Raw genomic sequence first — 21,704 nt, forward strand, 5'->3', positions numbered from 1 at the left:
CATCAGCATCAACACATCACCCTGACATACCATCACTGACATCCCAGCAGTCAGGCTACTGCCCAATGCTGATGGTTTTAGCCCCAGCGCTCTCCATTCTACTCCTAATTCTTGCATCCTAGTCAAAAAGCTTACTGATGTAACAGGCAAATTGCAGTCTTTAGGAAAAAGTAGTGAACTCAGTATGGATCAAGAGGAGTGCAGTGGTCCTAACCAGACTACTGTTCATCCAGTTAGCAATCCATACATTGAAATGAGAAGGTGCAGGCTTCTGCTGAGTGTATCACCTGGCCCCAGAATAAACTTAGCCAGCTAATCCTAAAGTGGCTCCTGCTTGGCACCCATGGAAATCCTAGGCAGACTGCTCATCATGACAGGAAGATGGTAATGTGGAAGAACAGCCCTCTTCAGAAGAGCCAAATCTATACTGCTTCATTTCTGTTTTAATTCTGTTTCCAGCCCAAGGCTCCTGCAAACTAGTATTTCTTCAGAGTTACTCACACAGGAGGCATTTCATACTTTCTTTCCTTCCTTGCAGCATGGTTGTGGTTTGCAGCATAGGACAGCCTTACTTTCTTGTAGATGTGTCACTGCTGCTGCCATGGGACAAACATATCTGGATCTGAGATTACATTTTGATTTTTATTGAAATACAAAAAGTGCAAACTGTGAAATACAAGATTGGTGCAGATTAAAAGAAAATAAACAGTGTGAGCTGTGAAAACCCAGGCCTGCACCTGATGAACATCAACAAAGAAGGCAAGGAACGTCAGCAACAAAAGCAAAGCCAAAATTTTTGCACAGGAGCCCCTGTGCATAAAAAAGGAAACTGGGACCAAATTGGCCCTCAGCTCTCTCATGTCAGCACACAAGGCATCTGGATGGCCCCAGACCTTCTGCACCACCCAGAAGCTCTGGTGTCAGTTCACAGCTTGGGCCAGGGAGTGATCAGAGGCCATTAAGACAGCAGGAGGCTTAGCAGAGGGGAGTGTTCTAGGTGCTAGAAGGAGGAGGTTGATGCAGAACAAGTACCCCCAAGAGGAAGAAATGGCTAATAGCTAACCTGAAAGGTAAGCCAGGAAAGAGACCCTTGGACAGCTCTATAGCAAGGAGAAAACCAACACAGACCAGCACCTTAATTGTATACCACCCCCAACCTATACAAGGCAGAGAAACCCACCCCAGCCAGCACCCTGCCCATGTGAGGAGGGAATTTAATCCCCTGGCCTTGGAAGGTGCAGGCTCTGGTGACCACCCACCTGACACAGGCTAGCAGGCAGGCCTGGGCCAGTTCTCTGCTCAGACCACAGGAGGAACATTTCAATAAAAGGCATTCAGGAGAACAGATTGCAAAAGCAACCCTGGTTACTATGCCTGCTCCAGGGCTCTCAGCAGCTCCAGCACAAGGAGCAGCAGAGAAAAGGGGCTATTTACAGTGGGTCCCTTCCAGGATTTGCAAGCACTTTCCCACCATGAGCAGTAGTAGTTCCCTGAACACTCTCTGAATCTGGTCCCTGTAAGCACTGAACTGGAGCAGGCTTTAATCCCTGCCAGCAGGGGATGAACCAGCCTCTATTTTGCTAAAAAAGGAAACATAATTTCAAGAATTCACTAAAAAAACCCAAAAAACTAAATCCCCCCCCCCCAAAAAAAAAGCCCTAAAAAACCCCACGAAACTCCAGCCAGAACTCAGACACTTGCAGTATTCTCCACTTTCCCCACTGGACAGGAGCTACTCCAGCTACTCCAGCTGCTCCTCTGGCTACTGGACAGGGAACAGTCCTTTCTGCTCTGCAAGGCCAGGACATGCCACCTTTCCCAGAGAGTGCATAGGGCCAGGCCTCATGCACGCAGGCACTTGGATTCCAGATTGCCGAGCTTAAGCATTTGTCCCAGAAGTTAACTGGGCTTTGTCTTTCCTCTAAGAGATGAAGGTGAAGTCAGTGTCAGCTGCAGATACAGTCAGAGCACCAAGTCTCCTTCTCCCCCTACCAAAGCCTCCACAGAGCAGGACACCTGCAGGGAAAGAGGGGCTGCACTGGGCTCCCTCAGCCTCCATAGCCCTGCCCTTTAAACACTGGGGGAGGTACACCTCTCTCCACACTAGTCCACCCCAGATTACTCCTCCACAGCACATCAGCCCTGCTAACTCACTCTAGAAGAGATCACAAATGAATTAGGAGAAGATTATCTCTCCCTCCAAAACTTTTACTTAGTTACTGCTGTGAATTGTTCAGGATGAAACAATTCATATTCTGGCCATTCTCCTGGTCTTGCAAGAGGGAGACTTGAAGAAGTCAGCAGCCTGGTAGCCTCCACAGGGCAAAGTCTCCCCGGTATCTAGAAAGGATCAGATCCAGTTCCATCTTGGAACCTCTCTTGCTCCAGTCTTAGAAATGTTCACTTTCTTGTTTACTGTTCCCACCCACATGTCGGTGAGCCTCCTCCAAGGCAGCTGGCTGGACCTGCACTGCCTTGCAGAGCAGCCTACGTTTGCATCCATCCCCATTCCAGAGTTTAGCAAAAGGAGCAATCTCTTTAATTCCTGCAGCACATGCCACTTACTGAGACTACACCAGGGACACCGACCCTTGGTCTGTGCTTAAAGGCAGGCTAAAATGTTATGAAAAAGCAAATTCTCCTTAGCATCCAGTAGCTTTAAAAAACCAGTTCTGCTTGGTCCAAAAGATTTGTCCTGAGGCCAGATGCAGCAGGGAGGTCTGGCCCAAGCACACAGGGCACAAGATACAAAGATAAATCACACCAGTGAAGTAAGGCTAGAAGCTCCCTCCTAAAACCCTGACAGGCCCAGGCTGAGGAGGTTCTTTTTTAGCTCAGGTAATGGGAATGAGGCAACCCAAACCAACAGAGATGCTATAACAGTATCGCAGCTGCTCCAGGGAGGTGCTGGGACCACCCCACTCGGAGCCTGCCTTGCAGAGAACACGATCTCTCCAGCTGTGCCCAGGGCATCCAGGATGCATCTGACCAGATGCCAGGGTAGAAAGTATGAACACAGGAGGAGACACGGCAAAGGCCCTTGGCATGTAATAGCTGTTCCCTCACAGCTTTGGCACGAGTGCTCAGCATCTGGGCAGAAATTTGTAATCCAGGCCTGGTGCACCCCATGGTGAGGGTTAGCCCCAGTCCCTAGACCTTTCCTCAAGGCCATGCTCTCTGTTACACTGTGCTGGGGAAAGTTGTGCTCAAAAAGACAACTAACTAGTCAAGGCAGTCTGTGCCAGTCAGCACAGATACATGTGCCAGAAAAGGAGGCCTTGTGCTGCTGCCAGGACAGATGGTGATCCTCATGGTGTTCAGCAGCTCAGTGCCACCAGGGCACTTGCTCCTGCCATTCAGACTCACCAGCTGTCAAAGGGTCATAGCTGGCCCGCATCACAGCCAGGCCTGGCATGAACCTTCTCAGCCAGGCTGGAAGTGCTGCTGGAGGGACAAACACACCTGAGCTGGATAACTATGGGAGGCAAGTCACCCACTACAGTCCAACAAACACTGAATAGTATCTGGAGTGGGTGACCCCAGAGGGGCTGGGCTTTGGGCTAAACTCACCTTCATTGTTTTGGAGTCTGACAGGTAACACAGCCCATTGCCATGAGCCTGTCCTTCACCTGCCTACCAAAAGCAGGGGGCCTAGAGCGGTGTTTGCAAGTGCAGGACATGCTGCTACCTGAAGCACAAGGGCTGCTGCTCCCTTCCCTGCTTTAGGTGCCCCTGGGGAAAGGCAGCATGCATGCTCAGTGCTGAGAAATGGCACTCACAGTAAGAATGTCTCCATCACAAAACCCAGCAACCCTGCCCTAGCCCAAACAGCCCAGCTGAGGCAAAGAGGGTGAGCTGGGGCTATTGGGAGCTTGAATAAAAAGATCTGTGCTGAGGAAGGGACCAGGAGGGCAGAAAAACTGCACATAAGGGAAGGAGGAAAGGAAGGCAGGTCATCTGATAGGGCAGAAGACTGGTGATGAGCCCTGGAGGAGCTGCGCAGGTGGGTTAGGACTCCAGTCTCAGCAGCTGGGAGACCAGCTCCCCTCCCCATCCAGAGCTGCAGGTGTCCTGCTCACTTACTTGCACACTTTCACCATCATCTCCACAGCCCTCACTCTGCTCATCACCCAGAAGATCAGTGGTCCCTTTGTACTGGAGACAGCTTGGTCACAGCTCCAAGACAAAGAAGGGGGAAGGTGGGCACAGTGTGCAGGTGTGGGCTGGCCTGGATTCAGGCCTCTGCCGCCTCAAACAGCTCCTTCTGGTGGTCCAGCAGGAATTTGGTAAAGGTATTGATGGGATTGATGGCTTTTAGAGTGATGGCCACATCTTTGGCCCAGAGCAGATTTGGGCCAAACACAACTGCCAGGTTGGTGTTTGTCATCTTGTTTCTGTCGCTGTGAGCAGAGACCTAAGTGGGAAGGAAAGAGACCACTGTGAATCCTACAGAATAGCACAGCAGCTGCCCTCTAGCCTCCCCGAAGCTAGAGCTGATAGACTCACAGAGAAAATAAGAGGAGAAAAGCGGGCCAGGCCATATCATAACAACAGGATCAAGAGCACTGTCAGATAATATCTCTACAAATCCAGATCACCACTCATGATCTTCCCTCTTGCTTGAATGGCCTTGCAGTGGCTTTCTTGGCAGCAGGAAGTACTGTAAAGCAGATCTGAGACCCCTCTTCTACTCAGCTACTTTGTAGTTCTACCTCCACCCTGGGGAACTTTCCTTCTCCCTGGTATAGACCACACCAGCTGTATGCCTGCACTTTTTAGGCTGAAGGCCTGCCTGCACCTCTCAGCATTATGACAAGCAAATGCTTAGGCTAGCACTCACCTGCACCAGAAAGGCTGTCAGTAAACGGAGCACTTGGTAGTTTTCTTCGGGCAAATCCTGGAGCGTTTTGCGAACAACATCCACACGTTTCATCTCCTCCACACCTAAAAATCAAGAGACAGGACAATCCTCAGCACCCACCCTGGATGAAGGCCCTGTTGGCAGTCACAAGGTATCCCATGCACGTTTCCACTAAGTAAGACATCTTTGCCCTTAGCCAGTGCAATATTCAGGGAGTAGCACTTGTTACAACTCACTCTGGAAGCTGACAACATGGCTGTAGAGGCCAAAAGTGAGGAGAGGCTCAGGTAGCTCCCTCAAGAAGGTTTTGAGAATCACAGCAGGGAGGTGGACATCTTCATACTCCTGGAAATCTACAGGCACACCTGAGAAAGTAGAGCAGAGACTCAATGCTCACTGGCCGAAGCAGCATCTCCTCCAAAGGACAAGACATGATGGTCAGAGCCCAAAACTAAGGAAGAGGTATTTTTAAAAACACAGAATTCCAAAGTACCACATCTTCTAGCAGAGTAGAAAAATATGTCCCAAAATCATATACAAAACAGTGCTGAATCCAACATTACATCTTTAGAAGTCATCAAATCAAACATGACTAAGTTTCATCCTGGTCCTCCTAAGTCCCTTCAGTATAACCAGAGTAAGACGGTGTATTTCACCCCAAGAAACAGGGAAACTTTCAGGGAAAAAAAAAGGATATTAAAGGGAATATGAATGGGAAGGAATATGCTTTCCACACAGCAGAAATACCAGATACTTCTCCCTTGCAATTCAGGTCATACCCCAAGATGAGGCCTCACCTACAGACCTATCAAAGGAGGAAAGGATCCACGATGGACTAGATCCTACACAGTTGCAGTTGCACAGTAATCATTAGGGAATGAGAGGGGCTCTGATGTCTTTGGGCACTTACCCATATTGTATTTTTGCTGGACCTCTCTGACAACCTGCGTATTTGCTGATCTCCGGAAAATCCCCTCTGTATTAAGAGCTGTGAAGTGACAGCAGATGGAGAAGGAAAAAGTCAGCCATGTGAGAGTCTCTAAAAATGCTGGCCTTAACAATTATAAATCCATGCTGTGGGGCATTCAGACAGATATCAACAAGTCCCTTTTTTAGAGTACAATTCTTTCTGCTTCCACTATCAGACAAAAGATACAAGGGGCATTTGGCTACTTTTACACAGAGGGAACATGGACTCCTGAAAGAAGGAGTTCTCCTAAGCCCTCCACAATCTCACGTGAAGGCTAACTCACCTAGTTTGGGCTTTACACCCTATTTTAGACTGCTGTTGTTTATCTTACCACAGTCTTGATGGGACCTTGGACAGAACAGAGGTCACTGATATGGGACTGCAGCTTCCCCAAACACTTACCATGCTCCCGCAAATGAGCAATGGTGTCTCTGACCACCAGAGGAACAGGAGACTGATCAGGGCTCTTCTCCCTGAGACTGCACCAAGAAACAACAGGTTACACACGACTGCTACACAGGACTGGTCCTGCCCTACATGCAGCCTCCAACTCTTGAATTTGCCCACACCAGCTGTACTACGTATGATCTTGCTATGCCCATCCCTGGTTCAACCATTATTCAGGCCTTCTATCCTCTTCACCCATCATGTTACATCATTCACTGGAGCAACTATGAGCTCATTACTAGACCACAGGAACGTTTTTCCATCCTCTGTAAATATCTCAACCTGTATATGCCAGGGCAAAGGGTTTCCCAGAAGGCAAGGATGCTAGTTATGAATCAGGTGAAAAGGGTTACGCTTCCTTTTTTCTTCCTCATAGGAGCAAGGGCAGACAGAAGCTGACACATGAGAAAAAAAAAATTTTGGCCACTACATTCCTGTGACAGAAGATTTATCAACAAAATGGCTGTCAGGGAAAATCTCATGACACCAAGGTGCTAACTGCCACCCTCACATTCGATTGTCCAGATCACTCGATAGCTTGGAGCTCTTCACCCCTCCCAGGCTGCTAACAAGTTCAGGCACCACGGCACCATGGCAAACACCATCTGGAAATGTTGCACTGAAGCTGGGGAATGTGTTCCCAGACTGCCTCAGAGGATGTGTCTAGCTACACAGTAATGGCTCCTCCTCATTCCCCGGGGAGGCAAAACCACACTCAAGAGTTAAAAATACCTTCAACACTTACTCAGTATCACCAGCCCTTGCCAGTGTCTGTGTTTGCCTTTGTCATTGTGCAGGAATGGGGAGTGGGGTTCACTACAAGGCTGAATAGAGGTGCTTTCAAAATAGATTTTATGATTTGGAAAACAACTAAGAAACAAATCTGCAGCACTGCTCAAAGTAGCATAGTCCTAAAGAGACCCCCGTCAGCCAACCTCTTACAGACTTCTTTTGCTTAAAAGGAAGTTTCTAGTGCCATAAAGCTGTCTCCATGGCTCTTATTTTGCTCCTCCCTTAGTGACCCTAAGTTGCAAAAACAATCTAATCCAGGGATCAAGAGGTTGGAACTGAACTGAGTTAGTCAGGATCTGGACATGAGCACAGAGTTCCTCAGGAAAATGATTAAAATTTCGTAGGAAGTCTGAACTGCAAGAAATTTCGCAGCCATTTTCTGATGGTGTTCAGTAATACCAAATATAATAAAATAAGTAATAAAAAAATTCAGTGACCTCATATCAAGCAAGTCAGGACAAAAGCAACATAGTCCAGAAATACTCACTGCTGTAGGGAGACTCCAAACTGCTGGTTTGGCAGTGGTGGGCGTGGGGGTGTTGGCTTCTGGGGCACTTGCAAAGGTTTCTGCAGGGATCTCAGGTATTCATCATACCTGCAGCAAAACACAGACTAGTAGAAAGCCACTCCACCTTCCAGAAAGTGCATGAACCCAGCACTGCACACCCACTGTTAACAGCACCAGACTGGTACAGTCAATTACACCTACACAAAACCACCACAGGCAGCTCTGGAGCACAAGAACAAACATCTGGTTGCCAGAAAAAAAAAAGCAGGGAGAAAATGAGTATCTATCTGCAATCAAGAGTTAGAGTAGCCGAGTAACAGCATGGGCGGGAGGCCAGGACAGCACTGCTGTGATGAGACAGATGCATGTGTGGGTGTGGGACAGGGAAGCAGTCTGGTAGGACTGATATTATGGCAACTTTGGGAAGCCCCAAAGACAAGTTGCGCAGTGCAGAATGAGCTGAGCAGGTGCCCAGATGACAGCAAATGCACACCATGAGCTCCAGGTCAGTGTTAGGGTCAGTATCTTGCAGAAAGTCCCCAAGGGGTGAGTGGGAGATGCAGGATTGGTGCTCCATTGCAGGAGGATTTTTAACTCAAAGACAGAACTGGGGACTGGGGCCAAGGACATACAGGAAGGACTACAGAGAGAAACCAAGTCTTGAAGGCAACTTGTCAGCACACCCTGCAAAGCCACTGCCTGAGTGGACCAATCACTTCCTTCCCTTGCCACTCTTCACAAAAGGTCGTCTCTCACAGAGCCCTAAGGAAGGGGGACACAGACAGTATTCTTACTTTAGCACTTGGCTTGGGATCCCCAACTGCTCCAGCTTCACATACTCCTCCAGCTCACTAAGGTAATTCACATAAAAAATCTTTCGTCCAAATTTAAAGCTGAAAAACAAGAGAAAAGTAGATATGTGAGGAATTGGGAAATCCAGTAACATAACTGACTTCTTACAGAAAAGGAGAGCAGAGGGCTGCAAGAAACATCGGTGGGGCAAAGGGTAGGTATGGCTGAGCAGAAGAGATGTCACCCACGTCACTCTCCCACTTCATCTATTTTACCAGAAGATGCAAAAACTTTCCAAGATACATTAGAAGCCCTAGCAGCAGCAGGCTCCCTCAAATGGTGGATTTCTCCTTCCTATGTTCAGCAGTAGGTTTGAGAAGATCTTATTACCAATTATTTCAATATCACAATAAATTAACTATTTGAATTGCAGATCCTGCAACTTTTTACTTCTGCTTGGCTGGAGAGAAAAGGAGTAGCACAGAGCTGCAAGTTCTGTGGGTTCCTTAAGAGGTATTTCTGGTGTGTGAGTATTTCTGAGCTCAGAAGTGGGAGGAGATAGAAAAAGGTGAGAGACTCCAGGATAGGCCTGGCAGCCTGGGCTCCGCTTGTGCGCCTCTGAGAAGGCCTCGTTCCCCTGCAGTGTGAGCATGCAGGTGAGCTGCCAACAGCCCTTCCTTCCTACCTGATCAGAGGCTTGAAGAGTATCAGGAGGGTCTTGATGAACATAGTTGGGTGCACAATATACAAGGCTTTGATGTTCTTCTTGTACCTGTCAAGAAAAGCCCAGTAATGACCAGCTGCACTTTAAGCAGAGGAACCAACCTTTCAACAAGATTAAGGCACCCTGGTTGCTTCGTGCCTTTTGCACTGAGCCTCACCACATCCCAGCATCCATGGCCTCTGCTCTCCCATGCTCTATAGCAGTGTCAGGCCACTCAGCAGCCTAATGGCATGCTACCCTGTATTCCAAGATTCATCTAAAACCAGTGAGCAGTCTCCCCAGGAACCTACAAGGGGGCTGACACACTTGCACCAGGTCCTGGGTTTGCTCTTGGCTGCTGGCTTAAAGGATGTAACTACAGAAGGACCTGTTTATCCTATGATTCAGTCTGTATTAAACAACAGTCCACCTCCTTAAGCAGGAGAATAAGTGACAGTAAATTATGATCACCAAGCTACATAGGGGAGCTGGAGAAGATCCTCTATATTAGGCTACAGAACAGCACATAACATCCTTGCTTGCTGCACCTTTACTCACTTGCGATCAAATTCCCTGTAGGCATCCCGTAACCAGCTCAGGGATGGCTTGTTCTCACTGGTCAGGCCATGGTGCAGGTACACCAGAGTGTAGTCACTCTCCACATACTGGTCGAGTGTGAATTTCAGGTACCTGAGAAGAAAGAACTGATGAACTCACTTTGTGCTCTGCTAGAGAGAGGCTATTCCTCCCTTTGTGACTCTTTTTGTGTGCCATAACAGAGGATTTGCATCTCCAGCAATGGAGGTAAGCATGGGAGGACATGTCCAGCTAAAGAAGCTACTGCAGATGGATCTGTCCCCAGGAATCCAGCAGCTGAGAATTAGGTCAGATTTAAGAAATTAACAGCAGCCTAAGATTCTACTTACCCCAGCAGTTTCACGTGATCTAGTTGATGACTTGGGGGCATCCGGCAGGCACTGAACAAAATGACTTTTCTTCCGTATTTGTCATCACCTGCAGATAAAATGCCAGAGATTACAGGAAGTTAAGGACTTAATTGTGGTATTGGCAGCAAGGGGTAAAGAAAGAATGAGAAACCACGGTAACAAGGTACAGCTGCCAGCAAAGCGAAATCCAATTTTCAGCAGTTATCATGGGCCTAGTGTGGAAGCAGAAACCTGAACACTAAGGGCCTGGCAAGTCAACAATGAGAATGAAGAACAGATTCCCTGCTCCAGCCCTGAAAGGAGATGAAGGACTGGAAGCCAGAATGCCTCGGGGCACATAGGGATGGAGGCAAGTAAAGAGCAGAGTGCTCAGAGCATTAATCCTGCAAAACTGTGCCTGGGCATTGCTCCTGATGCATGCATGTCCAGAGAGGCACAGGGAAAACTGCCCCTCACTGGCAAAATAACTCCCTCCACCCTGCATACAGTCCCAGACTAACTTCTAATAGTCTGGTGCATCTGTTTCTTGCTTCACCTGGAGCTTAGTTCTGCACACAGAACACAGGCCATTTCATACCCAGGAAACCAAGAAATTCCTAGAAAAAGAGCACTTCCAGATGAGAACTCATCTGGGTGAGTTCCAGATGATTTCTCATCTTTCCAAAGACAAGTGTCTTCTACAGATGGGCCAAGCAGGGCTGCTGGATTCTCCAGGAGGATTGTAGAATAAGCTCTTCACTGCTTCCTAGATTTTCCATCCACAGAGAGATTTTCCAGCCTGAGACGGAAGGTGCTGCAACGTGCAGCGCGACAAAGCATTCTTTGTAAAAGCCATGCAGAAAACAGCCCCCATCACAGTGGAGCCAAATAATCCATAAAGCACTATCATGTCATTGAGGACACTCCCAGCCACCACTTGAGGCTTCAGAGACAACAAGCCAAGTTTTCCCCAAAGCAAGTCTTCAACGTCAGTGGACTTCTGCCAGCAGAGATCTCAGCCCCATCAACAAAGCCCAAGCAGACACACATGGCCAAGCTTAGCAGACATGCTGGGGAATAGAGATTTGCATAAGTGAGAACCAGGTCACAAATCCTGTGGACATACAGAGTTTGAGGGAAAGTCTGATTCTCTCCCATACACGACACCCAATCCATTTCCACAAAGATGACTTCTTTTTAGCAGCAGTGGAGATGAAATGGTTCCTTTAGTATTAAGGGTAAAAGTCTTCCCACCTTTTTAGCTACTCACCCTGATCTGAAACCTGTGTTTTCTTGTCAAGCAGAGAGTGCAACAGTGAATAGGGCTGTTGAGGCTATACACAACAGTACCCTCCTTACTCCCATATGGTAAACCATCTCACACAGACCACAGCACAGAAAAGCAGCAAGGATCACTACTTATGCAGGATTGACCTGCAATACATCATTCCTCTTGAAATATATCATTTTCTCAGCATGGATTTACAATATTCATGCCACCATTTTCTCACCTTTGCACAGGCTCTGGCCCTCAACTATCACTTGGCTACACTTGCCACGCAGCAACTGAGGTCTCAGAATAGCAAACCTGATATTTCTGGGAACGCTGCCTGTTAGTACCAGATGACCACTGGGTGCTGCAAATGGCAGCCAGAGAATTAATACACACCAGCCATGACATTAAGATGCCACTGGCCTCCTTTTGCCCCCATCTTGCCAGAACAGATTCTCTTGCTACTTTGTTCATTTTTATTTTCACCTTGCAAGTCCCATTTTCAAGTCACCAGACAACACAGAATTTACTGATGCACACAAGCCAGAAATTCTACCAAAGCTAAGGACACTGCGGCAGCACTAGGTACGGACCAGGAAAGGGGCGCACAGGCCATCACACACATACACATGCGGAGATACGGGGCAGCTGGGGAGGACACATGACCCGGAATGCAGGACTAGGAGAGAGTGATGCAAGGCTCATCTGGAATAACCAGGTACAGTCACAGCCAGGCCACAAGACCAACATCACATCGCACATCCCACAGTAGCCCACTCTCTGCCTACCCCAGAGTTTCTTGGTAGCTTGCTGTGAGCTTTAGGAACAGGTCTAATGTAATTGAGCTGTCTAAAAGACTAAGTGCAGGTTACAAAGTCCCGGGCAAGAAACATGGCATATTGTGACCTTTCCCATTGGTCTTGAGCATCTCATATGTGTCTACCTGAAGGACAAAGGGTCTTGCCTGTATAAAGCACCAAGAAGATCAGCATTTGAGAATCTGCTGAGTTTTATATTCATGAAAGAGAATAGTCAGAAAGACAGATCATACAAAGCTCTATGCTAAATTCAGAACAGATGATATCTTCAGTTAACTGAAGCTGCATTTCACATCAGAGTGGATGATCTGAAGGTCAGATGCAGACTTCAAGTTTAATCAAGGCAGGCCTCTGTGGTGCAGTACAGTACCATGTTTGTGCCATGTTGTGGGTGACCATACATGCAACTCAGGCTTCTGGGCACTGATTATCAGACCTGACAAGTCACAATTCCAGAATGACATACCATAAATAGCTTTCTCTGAAATGACATAAAAGCCTATAGCAAGGCCTATGCAAAGTCTACAGTCTTGTTCCTTACATAGCCTGGGATTGCTGGTAAAGAATAAACACACAATCCATAATTCTTTCAAAGGGGAGATGGCATGTATCCCCTGGACAATTTCCAGGACCAAGCACATCAAAAGATAAACTACAGTGCCCTGGATGACTGAAAAAGGAGTGGCCTGTTTTGCCTTCCAAATCAGAATGAATTTATGCATGAGACCTACAAAGGAACGAGCGTGCCCTTTTAAGAGTTCTGGGTTTTGCTCCAGTTTCATCACCCTGAGCTCAGCCTATCAACACAGAAACTTTCAAAACCATCAACTGCCAATCTTGTTTCTACCTGATATATATCTGATCAGTCACCTTGCTTCAGACATGACAAAATCAAAAATTCAGCATCGAAGCTGAACAATCAGTTTATAAACAAGAACCTAAAGCCCATTCCATGCATTCTTGTTGGAGGAAACTACCTTCAGGTGGCCCCTCTGCCTCCTACAGAACAGATTCTTATCAGGTTTGATCTTTCCCAGATGCTCCATCCCTTGTACTATTTGCTTTCCTGATTGCAGTATTAATCTTATGTATCTAGGTTTTCACCTCTTGTTTGCAATTGCAAATAGCTGAAGTTTCCACTGAACACAACTACAGACCATGAAGTAATCACTTGGCTTCTCTGGCTGCCTCCTACCTCTCCCAGATGAGGAATGCTCGATAGTTAACAACAAACCAATAACGAATTATATGCCATCAGTACTCACAGAGCACCCCAACTTAAAAAATATTTTCAATGTACACTTGAATTAAACTACCTCCCTGAAGGATGTGATTCAGATTATTTTGCTTTTAACAATGAAGAGCAAGACAGTAGCCAGTATCTAAAGCCAGTCAAGACAGCTGCTCATCTAAAGAGATATGAACTCGTAGCACTGATGAACATAAACTCCTGAATATTTTTATGACACTTTTAAGGCCTGAACTGTGTTTTTCCTCTCGCTCGAAAAGCAACATTTCCAGGGCACTTCTAAGACACGGGGCAAGGAAAATCACTGCTGTGTTTCCAAGCCATGAGTGCAAGGCCAAGCTTCTAAAAGGGCTGAAATGAAAATACTGAGGCAAATGTTTCAGACTGAAACCTGCAGCAATACAAACGTATCACAGCAGAAATTCAGATCAAGATGGCAGTAATGTCCCAAGACACGGCATTAGATGAATCTGCACAGCCAACATGGAAAATACATCCTTGACATGCAAATCCTGTTATTTACTATTTCTAGGTAAATAGAAATATATCCATTACATATCCTGAAATATATCATTTAGCACTGATGTCATGATTTGAGGCAGCCTAACTGCAGTCTAGAGACTGCTCATTCCTACCTTCATCAGGTCGCCTCAGTTAGGTGCCCATCTTGTTGAAAGATTCATATGGGAATATCCTAGTACTTTGACACTGAGACAATGCAGATGGATAAAACTTGCCACCGAAAGCTAGTGTTACTGCTAAAACAGCAAAGTTAACAGAGTTGAGGGTCAAGGAAAGAGCACCAGTACAGAATACTGGAATATTACTACACAAGTTTCACAAAGCTTAGCATGTGGAGCCACTGTGAGTAAAATAGCTGTCAAAAGTAATTTCATTTCAATTAGCTGTGCTAAGCTTATGGCACAGCTGGAAACATTTAAGTATAGTAGATTTTAGTTGCCTATTGAATTCCTAAGTGGATTTAGCCCTGAAGGAAAAGAAGGCAAGGATCTCAAAGCAGAAGTATTTTAATACATTATTTCATCCATCTTGATATTCCCAATATCCAAACACTGCCAGAATCAGAAAGCCTTATGAAGTGAATATAGCTTTAACGGATACAAAAATATACTAGAGGGTCAGATTAAAGATTGCAGAGTGGGAGGATGTCTGAAAGCATAGAAAAAGGGGGAGAAGACTCCACATAATGAGGAAATGAGAATCAGCATTTCCATGAATTGTGTGAAGGTCTTAGCAGTAAGAATTTCACACCAATAGGAGTGTTCATGTACATTGATAAGCATGAAAGCACCAGCAGCCAAATTATTGAGACTTAGGACTGAAGTCCGGAGAGTATTAACAAATGCTCAGCAAGCCCAGGGCAGTCAAGCACAGCTTTGGGCAAACAAGTTACCAGAACACAACATCTCTGTAGCCAAATGGAGAAGAAGTAGATAACAGTTGCTTTCAGATGGAGAATCCAGTTTAAGTGCCAGCTGCTTAGCATGTGAGTGCAGCAGCAGATCATGTGAAAGAATAGGAAGCAATCCTTGAATGAACTTCCAAACCACATAAGATAAAAGGATAAACTGGAGTTCAAACTGAACTGGTCCAAGCAGGCCACCACCATGACAGGACAGAAACAGGATTTACATTGAGACCAATGAGCCCCAGAGTGCCCAAAGTAAAGCCCACACACCAAATTTGGCTCAGATGATTCTGCTGTGCCTGAGGCAGAGGTGCAGCCCTCAGACAACAATTTTGTGTAGCTTTTGGATTCCTGAAAAATTGCCAGTGCAGCCTAAGGCTGAGCAAAGTTTGGGCTCCCCTGAGACAGTCCAGCTACAGGCCATGGTCATGCTAAAGGAATACCATGATCTACAGAACCAAATGTTAGTGCCACAAAAAATCTACCTACCTGGTTGGGCCCCATCAAGTGCACCCTGGTCTGGAGGAATAGAAAAAAAGTTATAGCAAGCCAAGCTTTGCATCCTTTCCCAGAAAGTAATCATGAGGGTAAAGTCTGAGAGCCTAGCCAGATTGCCACTGGGATGCATTTAGCTGCTGTCTTGCAAGATTCAAACTCCTTCCATTTCATCTTTCCCCCGTGCTCCTCTGCAAAAAGCAGCCTTATCTAACAATTAGAGGCAATTACTTGAGCAACAATTAGAGCAACCCTTGATTCCCAAATCTCCTTTTTGAATTTGCAATTAACTGTATAGTCAAATTTCTTGCCCTTACTGTTACGCTTCCTCTGCCACCAAAATGGTAACTGCTGTACTGCCACTTTTAAAAGGGTCAATTGCAATTCTGAAGTCCTCTGAACAACTTCAGAAGTGTACAGAGAATGGCATTATACCATATGAATAACACATCCCACACCCATAACTTTTTTTCATGATTACTAGATTCTGAATAAAAAAAATTGAACTGCCAATTAGAATTTTAAAAAGATTCCTCTAGTTTATGAAGGCATTTATTATCACACCCAGCCCCTTTCCATCACTCTCACAGCTATATACTCAACAGACCCACATGGGCCTATCAAGACAGGAGCCTTTGCAGAGCAGAGGTCATAGGAAGAAATTCTCCATTCTCTCAGCCTCTCACAGAAACTTAAAATTCCTTAGATACTCTCCCTTCCCTTGACCTTGCATATCAAAATACGGTGCACAAGCTGGGCTTGCTGTGGATGGACTCAATTCTATAGAGGCAATTCATAATGTTTTATCATTCAAAATATTCTTAAACAAATGAACAAACAAAAAAGTTAAAAGCCAGAAACTACATCCAAAAGCAGCAGAAATGCAGGCAGTCTGTACTGATGGAGCCAGTAACAATGTACCATGCCTGAAGCGAAAAGGACCCTTGTTATCCTTTGCTAACGGGTGTCTGCTGAGTCCATTAGCTACCAAAGACACCCTGCAACACACCTTCAACACAAGTTTTGTCTGCCACTTCTACCTTTGCCTGCCTAGAGAAACAACAGCTACTGGTGCTCCAAGATTGATTTTACCTCCCCATGTCAATCACCAACACCTACAGCAAATCATCAGCACCAGTTACAGCTTTAGCACCTGCAGTCATGTTTGTTGGGTAGGTTTGGTACCAGAATCACCAACGAAAATAGATTATTTACTGCTGAAATTGCAGCTTCAATCCAGTAACACAAAAGGTACACTCATAGCTCTCCACCTTGTTTTCCCACTTCAGTTACAGGTCTTACACCTATTTGGCATCACAGCTTTTCTGCGAGGGCAGCCCCACAGATTGACAAGTAATGGTGTGAGGCAGCAGATTTCCCACACAAACTAGCAGAAACATGCTTTGAGCTCCAACAAAGTTTTGAAATCACTGGGCAGGGACTACATAGCTGGAGTATACAATGACAGCCACTTTCCTCACCACAGATACACTATCTTCTACCCCCCATGGCAGTGAGAAATTCATATGCTAATATATGTTAGGCCCCTGTTTTCTTATCCCGAAAGAAAGCAAGGCAGTTATTGTGTAAAATAGGAATGCTCATGAACCTCATAGCCATAGTTTTGCATATTGACCACAAAGAAGAGACCAGTGTTTCAGACTGGGCAGCAGAACGAGGAAGGAACACCTTGCCAGAGCTGACAAGATCTCTGCTCTTCTCACACAACCACAAGTTTCCAGTATGAATTGCCATCTCCAGAAACTTCCTTTAGACTATTATTAACTACCTGCCTTAGTTTTGCAATTTGGCCTGTGCTAAAATTCAAGGCCAAGACCATGTCACATCTAGTCTGCATCAACCCCCAAGAAGATGGAAGCAGCGTCTTTGCCATGTAAGAACTGGCAGAAGAACACAGAAACTCTCAACGTAACAGAAACTTGAGATATTTCCTTAACAGCCCTCAACCAGGAGCTTGTGTTTCCTCCGAATGCTACGTGACGTGAGCAAGGAAAACAACACTCCACAGAAGTGGACTGTGCAATGAAATCAAGCCTCCTCTCTTTCAGCTTCTGGACAAATGTAAAGAAGAATTTCACTGCTACAGTGCTCACAAAAAGAGGCACTCAGAATTAAGAAGAACAAAACCACACAGAGACCTCTCCAGAGCCTGCGTAAAACACTCCATTAAACACAGACCTTAAGGCAGGTCTGAAAGGACCAGCAGAACACTAACATCTTCTTTTGCAAAATCAGGTCCCAGAACCAAAAGAATGTTTCCTTAAACTAAAATATTGTGATTCCTAACAATACTCCAGTTCTGAGTACTCCCTCAGGAATGGGGTGGCCCTGATGCCTTTTGTTGTCATCTTTGTGTAACACACCACCACATGGGACAGCAGTGACACGCCTGCTCCTTTCCCATGGACAGCCTCTTCCCACAAGATCCCAGTCCCCAGAAGAGACAGGAGCATAGGGCACAAAGGAGAGTCTACATGAAACTGCTGTACTATGTTTAAATTAAAAACAAACTCCAGAAACTTATTTTTCTAACAAATTCTACAAAATATTTTTCAATACTTTCCCCTCTTAGGTCAGATAGCCAGATTTTTCAAATCCAGCATGCCTTGGACTGAATCAGAAAGAAAGGTCAGCTAGAAAATGAGTGCGCTTTTTTGTCATCAAAACGGTGCTTTTTAAAAGTTATTAACACCATGTACATATCCAGCAAAAAGCAATTACTTTTCTGACCACACAGGATAACACTGGGATCATGGAGTTCAGCAAGGATGGGAACCAGCCTTCTGCTTTTGTCTCAAAATAGCATCATCATCCCAGAACATATTTCAGGGCAGGCAGGAACAGAATTAGCCACAAGCTTTCTGTTCTGAACTGCAGAACAGAGAAGGACATGGGACAGAAAGCTAATGAATCAATAGAGTGGATAAAACTATCCTTGATCTGCTGCCATTTGCTAATATTTACAAGAGATCTAGGGTAATTTTGTTTCAGGCTCAGCATAGCCAGTGTTCATTGCACCTGGAGCTGCTGACAAACACAATTTGTCAGCAGAGCCACATCTGAACAGTTTCATATTAATCCTCCAGTGAAATTTTTATTCTCCAGACTACCTCTAATAGGATTTTTCCAGGCTTTCCCAGATTGTTTGCCTCCAGCGACAATCCAGAGAAGACTACCCTGTCCAATACTCTGAACAGTTAAAATTATCAATTACTGACCAAAAAAAAAAAATTAACAGCTTCACCCCAGAACCAAGATTACAAGTCAGACCTCTTTGATCAACCTCTTAAATTCTCCTTTCAGGAGATGAGAAACCAGCAAGTCTCAAACCTACATGGCAGCAAATCCTCAGTCTGGAGCTGTGCTCCAAGCTCTCCCAGTGCCAAGAAAGGCATCACACCACACGGCGTGTGTGGGACCATCACATGCTTTCAGACACATCAGCTACTGGTGAAAACTGGCCAGCAAGAGCCAAGAACAGAAGCTTCTCTGAGCCGTTTCTGCACTATACAAAGACACTGCAGGGACACAGAGCTCACTAGGAATACAAATTTAAACCTCAACAGGGAAGAGTTCAGAATGCAGGCACAGCTCCCAGTCAGCCACCATCCCACCCCGGAATCTTTTCAGGAAGCTGGCAAATTCTTCATTTGCTACCCTAGACTGTATCAAATGGCAAAATGGCTACATTCCAACAGTATTGACACACACCTCCACTGGCGTGATACTCCATTCAGAGAGCTTGTCAAAGAAAAAGTCATGTTACTCTAGAACAGAAATCCCTCAGAAAGAGTGGTGTTTATCTCAGGAGGCAGCAAAGTATATCCTTGGTTTGCGCTGACATTCCAGTCTTATCAATGTCTCTGATCTAAACCCTGCTAAGCACTTTGTCTGAAGCTTAGCCTAAAGCGAACAACTGTATCATTTAACTCACCCTTTCCCAGAGTCCTCAAACAGCAGTTACCTGTGCCATTTGCATTCCAAATATTCTGGCTATTAGTACTGAAATGTTTCAGCAACAGGGTGCAGACCTCTATAAACTCCAGTCCTGAAACTCCAGTCCCACGGAAAAGAAGCTTAGTAACACATTTGTAAATGAAAACACTTCTGGCAAATCTATATGGCATAATAGCCCGAATGTCAAACACCTGGCCTGTCAAACTGAGCAGGAAAACAATAAACAAGGTTTTGAGTCTGTCATTATAATTTTGTTCCACAAAAGATGGAACATGAGAGATCAGGAAAAAGAAAGCTCATTTGAGAAAAATGCCCAGAAAAGAATGATACTGAGACAACTCTTACCAAAGTAAGTGCTTGAGACTCTCCGTTGTGGTCAAACTCTGCTGCAGAACAACCCTGAATCAGGAGGATTCAGCCTCCTGCCTCTCCTGCCTCCAGGCTCTGTGCCAGAGGCACAGAGCCTGTGCCTCTGCTTCCTTGACAATTCACATGTGGGGCAGGGACCAAAGGACAGAGAGATGGCAGTAGGAGGGGTAGGAGGTGGCAACAGGAGGGGTAGGAGGTGGCTACAGTCAAGCAGGAAGTATGAATCAAGTTACAACCAGTTGTAGAAATGCTGCTTCTTTTTAAAAACAAGGAACACAAGACAAACTGGCCTTACCCTTCACTAAGGCTCACCACAGCAACCTAAAAAATACCTCCAAAACTCTTTCTCATGGAGGTCCCAGCAGTATATCATCAAGGGTTAGTGTAAATAAAATAATATGGACAAGAAAACACAAAGAAAATCCAAATGCTTGTGACCCTGAATGAACAGGTCTTTCCTTGCAGTGGAACACAGGCCTATTCCCTCTATTTCAGATTTCTGCACATATTACATCTGGACAGGATGGCAAGCTCTGGCCATTCAGATATGAGTGATGCCACCTACTGTGGATTACTCTGTCAGCTGAGGACCTTACAGCTGTATTGCTTAATTACATAATTTCTGTGGCATTATCAAGCAAAAACCACTTTTGTGCTCGGGATGTAGTAACGAGCCATACCTAAAACAATTCAGCAAAAGCAACCGAGTCCCGACAAAAATGTAATCAAGTCAGCAAGAGCCAAGAAGCAACCCAAGTTTAGCTGAAGTCAATGGAAAATTACACATATCACAAACATTCAAGAAGTTTGGTGCTCTTTCTGTGCCACCTGTCATTGCCACTTGGGCTTGGCAAACAGCAGATGTCCCCAGAGCCCTGTTAGCAAAGTCCTTCCTCAGCCCAGCTGCAAAGACACCAAAGGAGAAAACAGAAAGGTTCCTACCTGCTACTTCCACAATGTGGTGCCTGGCGATATCATAGTAGGGATCATCCCACTGCAGGTGAGTGACAGGCTCAGGGGAGCCTTTGGAATCATCTGAACAAAGTACAAGAAACAAGCAATCAGAAGAAGGGATCTGGAGCACATTGGCAAGTACAAAGAGATAGAGGCATGAGAAAAAAATGGCACTTCTACATGGGAGGGACTAATGTATACAACTATACACGTTGAAAACCCACTTTTGAAATTCTGAGTGGACAAGAGCAGCAATGACTTCAGAAGAGTCCTCTCAGTCCTAGGAGATCCATATGTGTCCCTCAGAATGTACACTCTCTCAAACAAATGTTCAGATATGTCACAAATATTCACAAAGACAAAACCCAAGCACATCATCATGGCTTTTTTGGAAAGGAGGATCTTAACATAGTCCCTTGATGGATGGTCATACTATATATCCTTCAGTTAATTTTCCTGACCTCTCTGTTCATAGTTCACAGCACAGGATTTCAGAGCAACAACTCAGATCTCCAGCCCCACCTCCCAGATGGAAGTTTGAGACCATTCCATTCCAGAAGGCCAAACTCCTGCAGGAGACCATAATGGAGCATACTCAAAGATTTACAGCACATCTATTCTGTCAGCACCAAAATGTTGCCAGGCACAGGACTGAGAAGAGCATATTTACAGCAGCTGGCTCTGCACTTTTTAGTGCTGTTCAATACTGAGGCTGATTCACTTGAGTGTGGTGCAAGTTTAATGTGTCTATAAAGCTTTTAAATGGAGCTGGGGCTCTCTGTATATGTAGATATGACCACAATGCTGCAAAACAAACAACTGCTTTTTGGCCAAAACCCAGATCCCAAACAAGCAGGATACTTACCTGATTTGGGAAAAGCAGGGACTTCATCTGCTGGCCAGTTCTTATCATCTATGGAGGCCAGTTTGAGCTGGCTGAGGGACTGGTTGGTATCATCCAAGTTCAGGTCATCTTGAAGCTCCGAGAGAGGGTCTGTAGCCATGGTCCCCAAATACCACAGTTTATTTCGCTGAGTCTAGAACACAGACTGCAGAGATTGTTACATGAGACACAGAGATCACAAATCTACCTCCCCACAGAGATGCTTCCTCTTCTCACTGATGTCCCCCCAATACTCC

At 45.6% G+C, this 21,704-nt stretch overlaps 1 protein-coding gene across 2 annotated transcripts; it reads right to left on the reverse strand.

Annotated features, from left to right (window-relative positions):
• Positions 1 to 623: 623 nt before the first annotated feature.
• ARHGAP1 (Rho GTPase activating protein 1) lies at positions 624 to 21,568 on the reverse strand. Of its 2 annotated transcripts, XM_068193580.1 has the most exons (13): positions 21,430 to 21,568; positions 20,553 to 20,645; positions 15,258 to 15,287; positions 10,000 to 10,087; positions 9,632 to 9,763; positions 9,056 to 9,142; positions 8,373 to 8,471; positions 7,558 to 7,665; positions 6,234 to 6,310; positions 5,772 to 5,849; positions 5,098 to 5,226; positions 4,841 to 4,944; positions 624 to 4,414 (listed from the first exon to the last, which is right to left on the reverse strand). In XM_068193580.1, exons 1-13 carry the CDS (start codon positions 21,566 to 21,568, stop codon positions 4,235 to 4,237), a joined length of 1,344 nt encoding a protein of 447 aa, XP_068049681.1. In that variant the 3' UTR covers positions 624 to 4,234. The 2 variants fall into 2 exon arrangements, with proteins under 2 accessions (XP_068049681.1, XP_068049682.1); XM_068193581.1 differs by lacking the exon at positions 15,258 to 15,287.
• Positions 21,569 to 21,704: the final 136 nt, after the last annotated feature.

This window comes from Anomalospiza imberbis, chromosome 6 (assembly GCF_031753505.1).
Source record: "Anomalospiza imberbis isolate Cuckoo-Finch-1a 21T00152 chromosome 6, ASM3175350v1, whole genome shotgun sequence".
NCBI classification, from domain to species: Eukaryota; Metazoa; Chordata; class Aves; order Passeriformes; family Viduidae; genus Anomalospiza; species Anomalospiza imberbis.

What these genes read in the sequence shown, in the direction of transcription:
- ARHGAP1 (XM_068193580.1), bottom strand. Translation starts at nt 21,568, where the DNA reads ATGGCTACAGACCCTCTCTCGGAGCTTCAAGATGACCTGAACTTGGAT. An exon ending in ACTTGATGGGGCCCAACCAG is followed by an intron (nt 10,088 to 15,257) that starts GTAGGTAGATTT and finishes TTTTATCTGCAG; the next exon opens with GTGATGACAAATACGGAAGA. An exon ending in GATCACGTGAAACTGCTGGG is followed by an intron (nt 9,764 to 9,999) that starts GTAAGTAGAATC and finishes CTTTCTTCTCAG; the next exon opens with GTACCTGAAATTCACACTCG.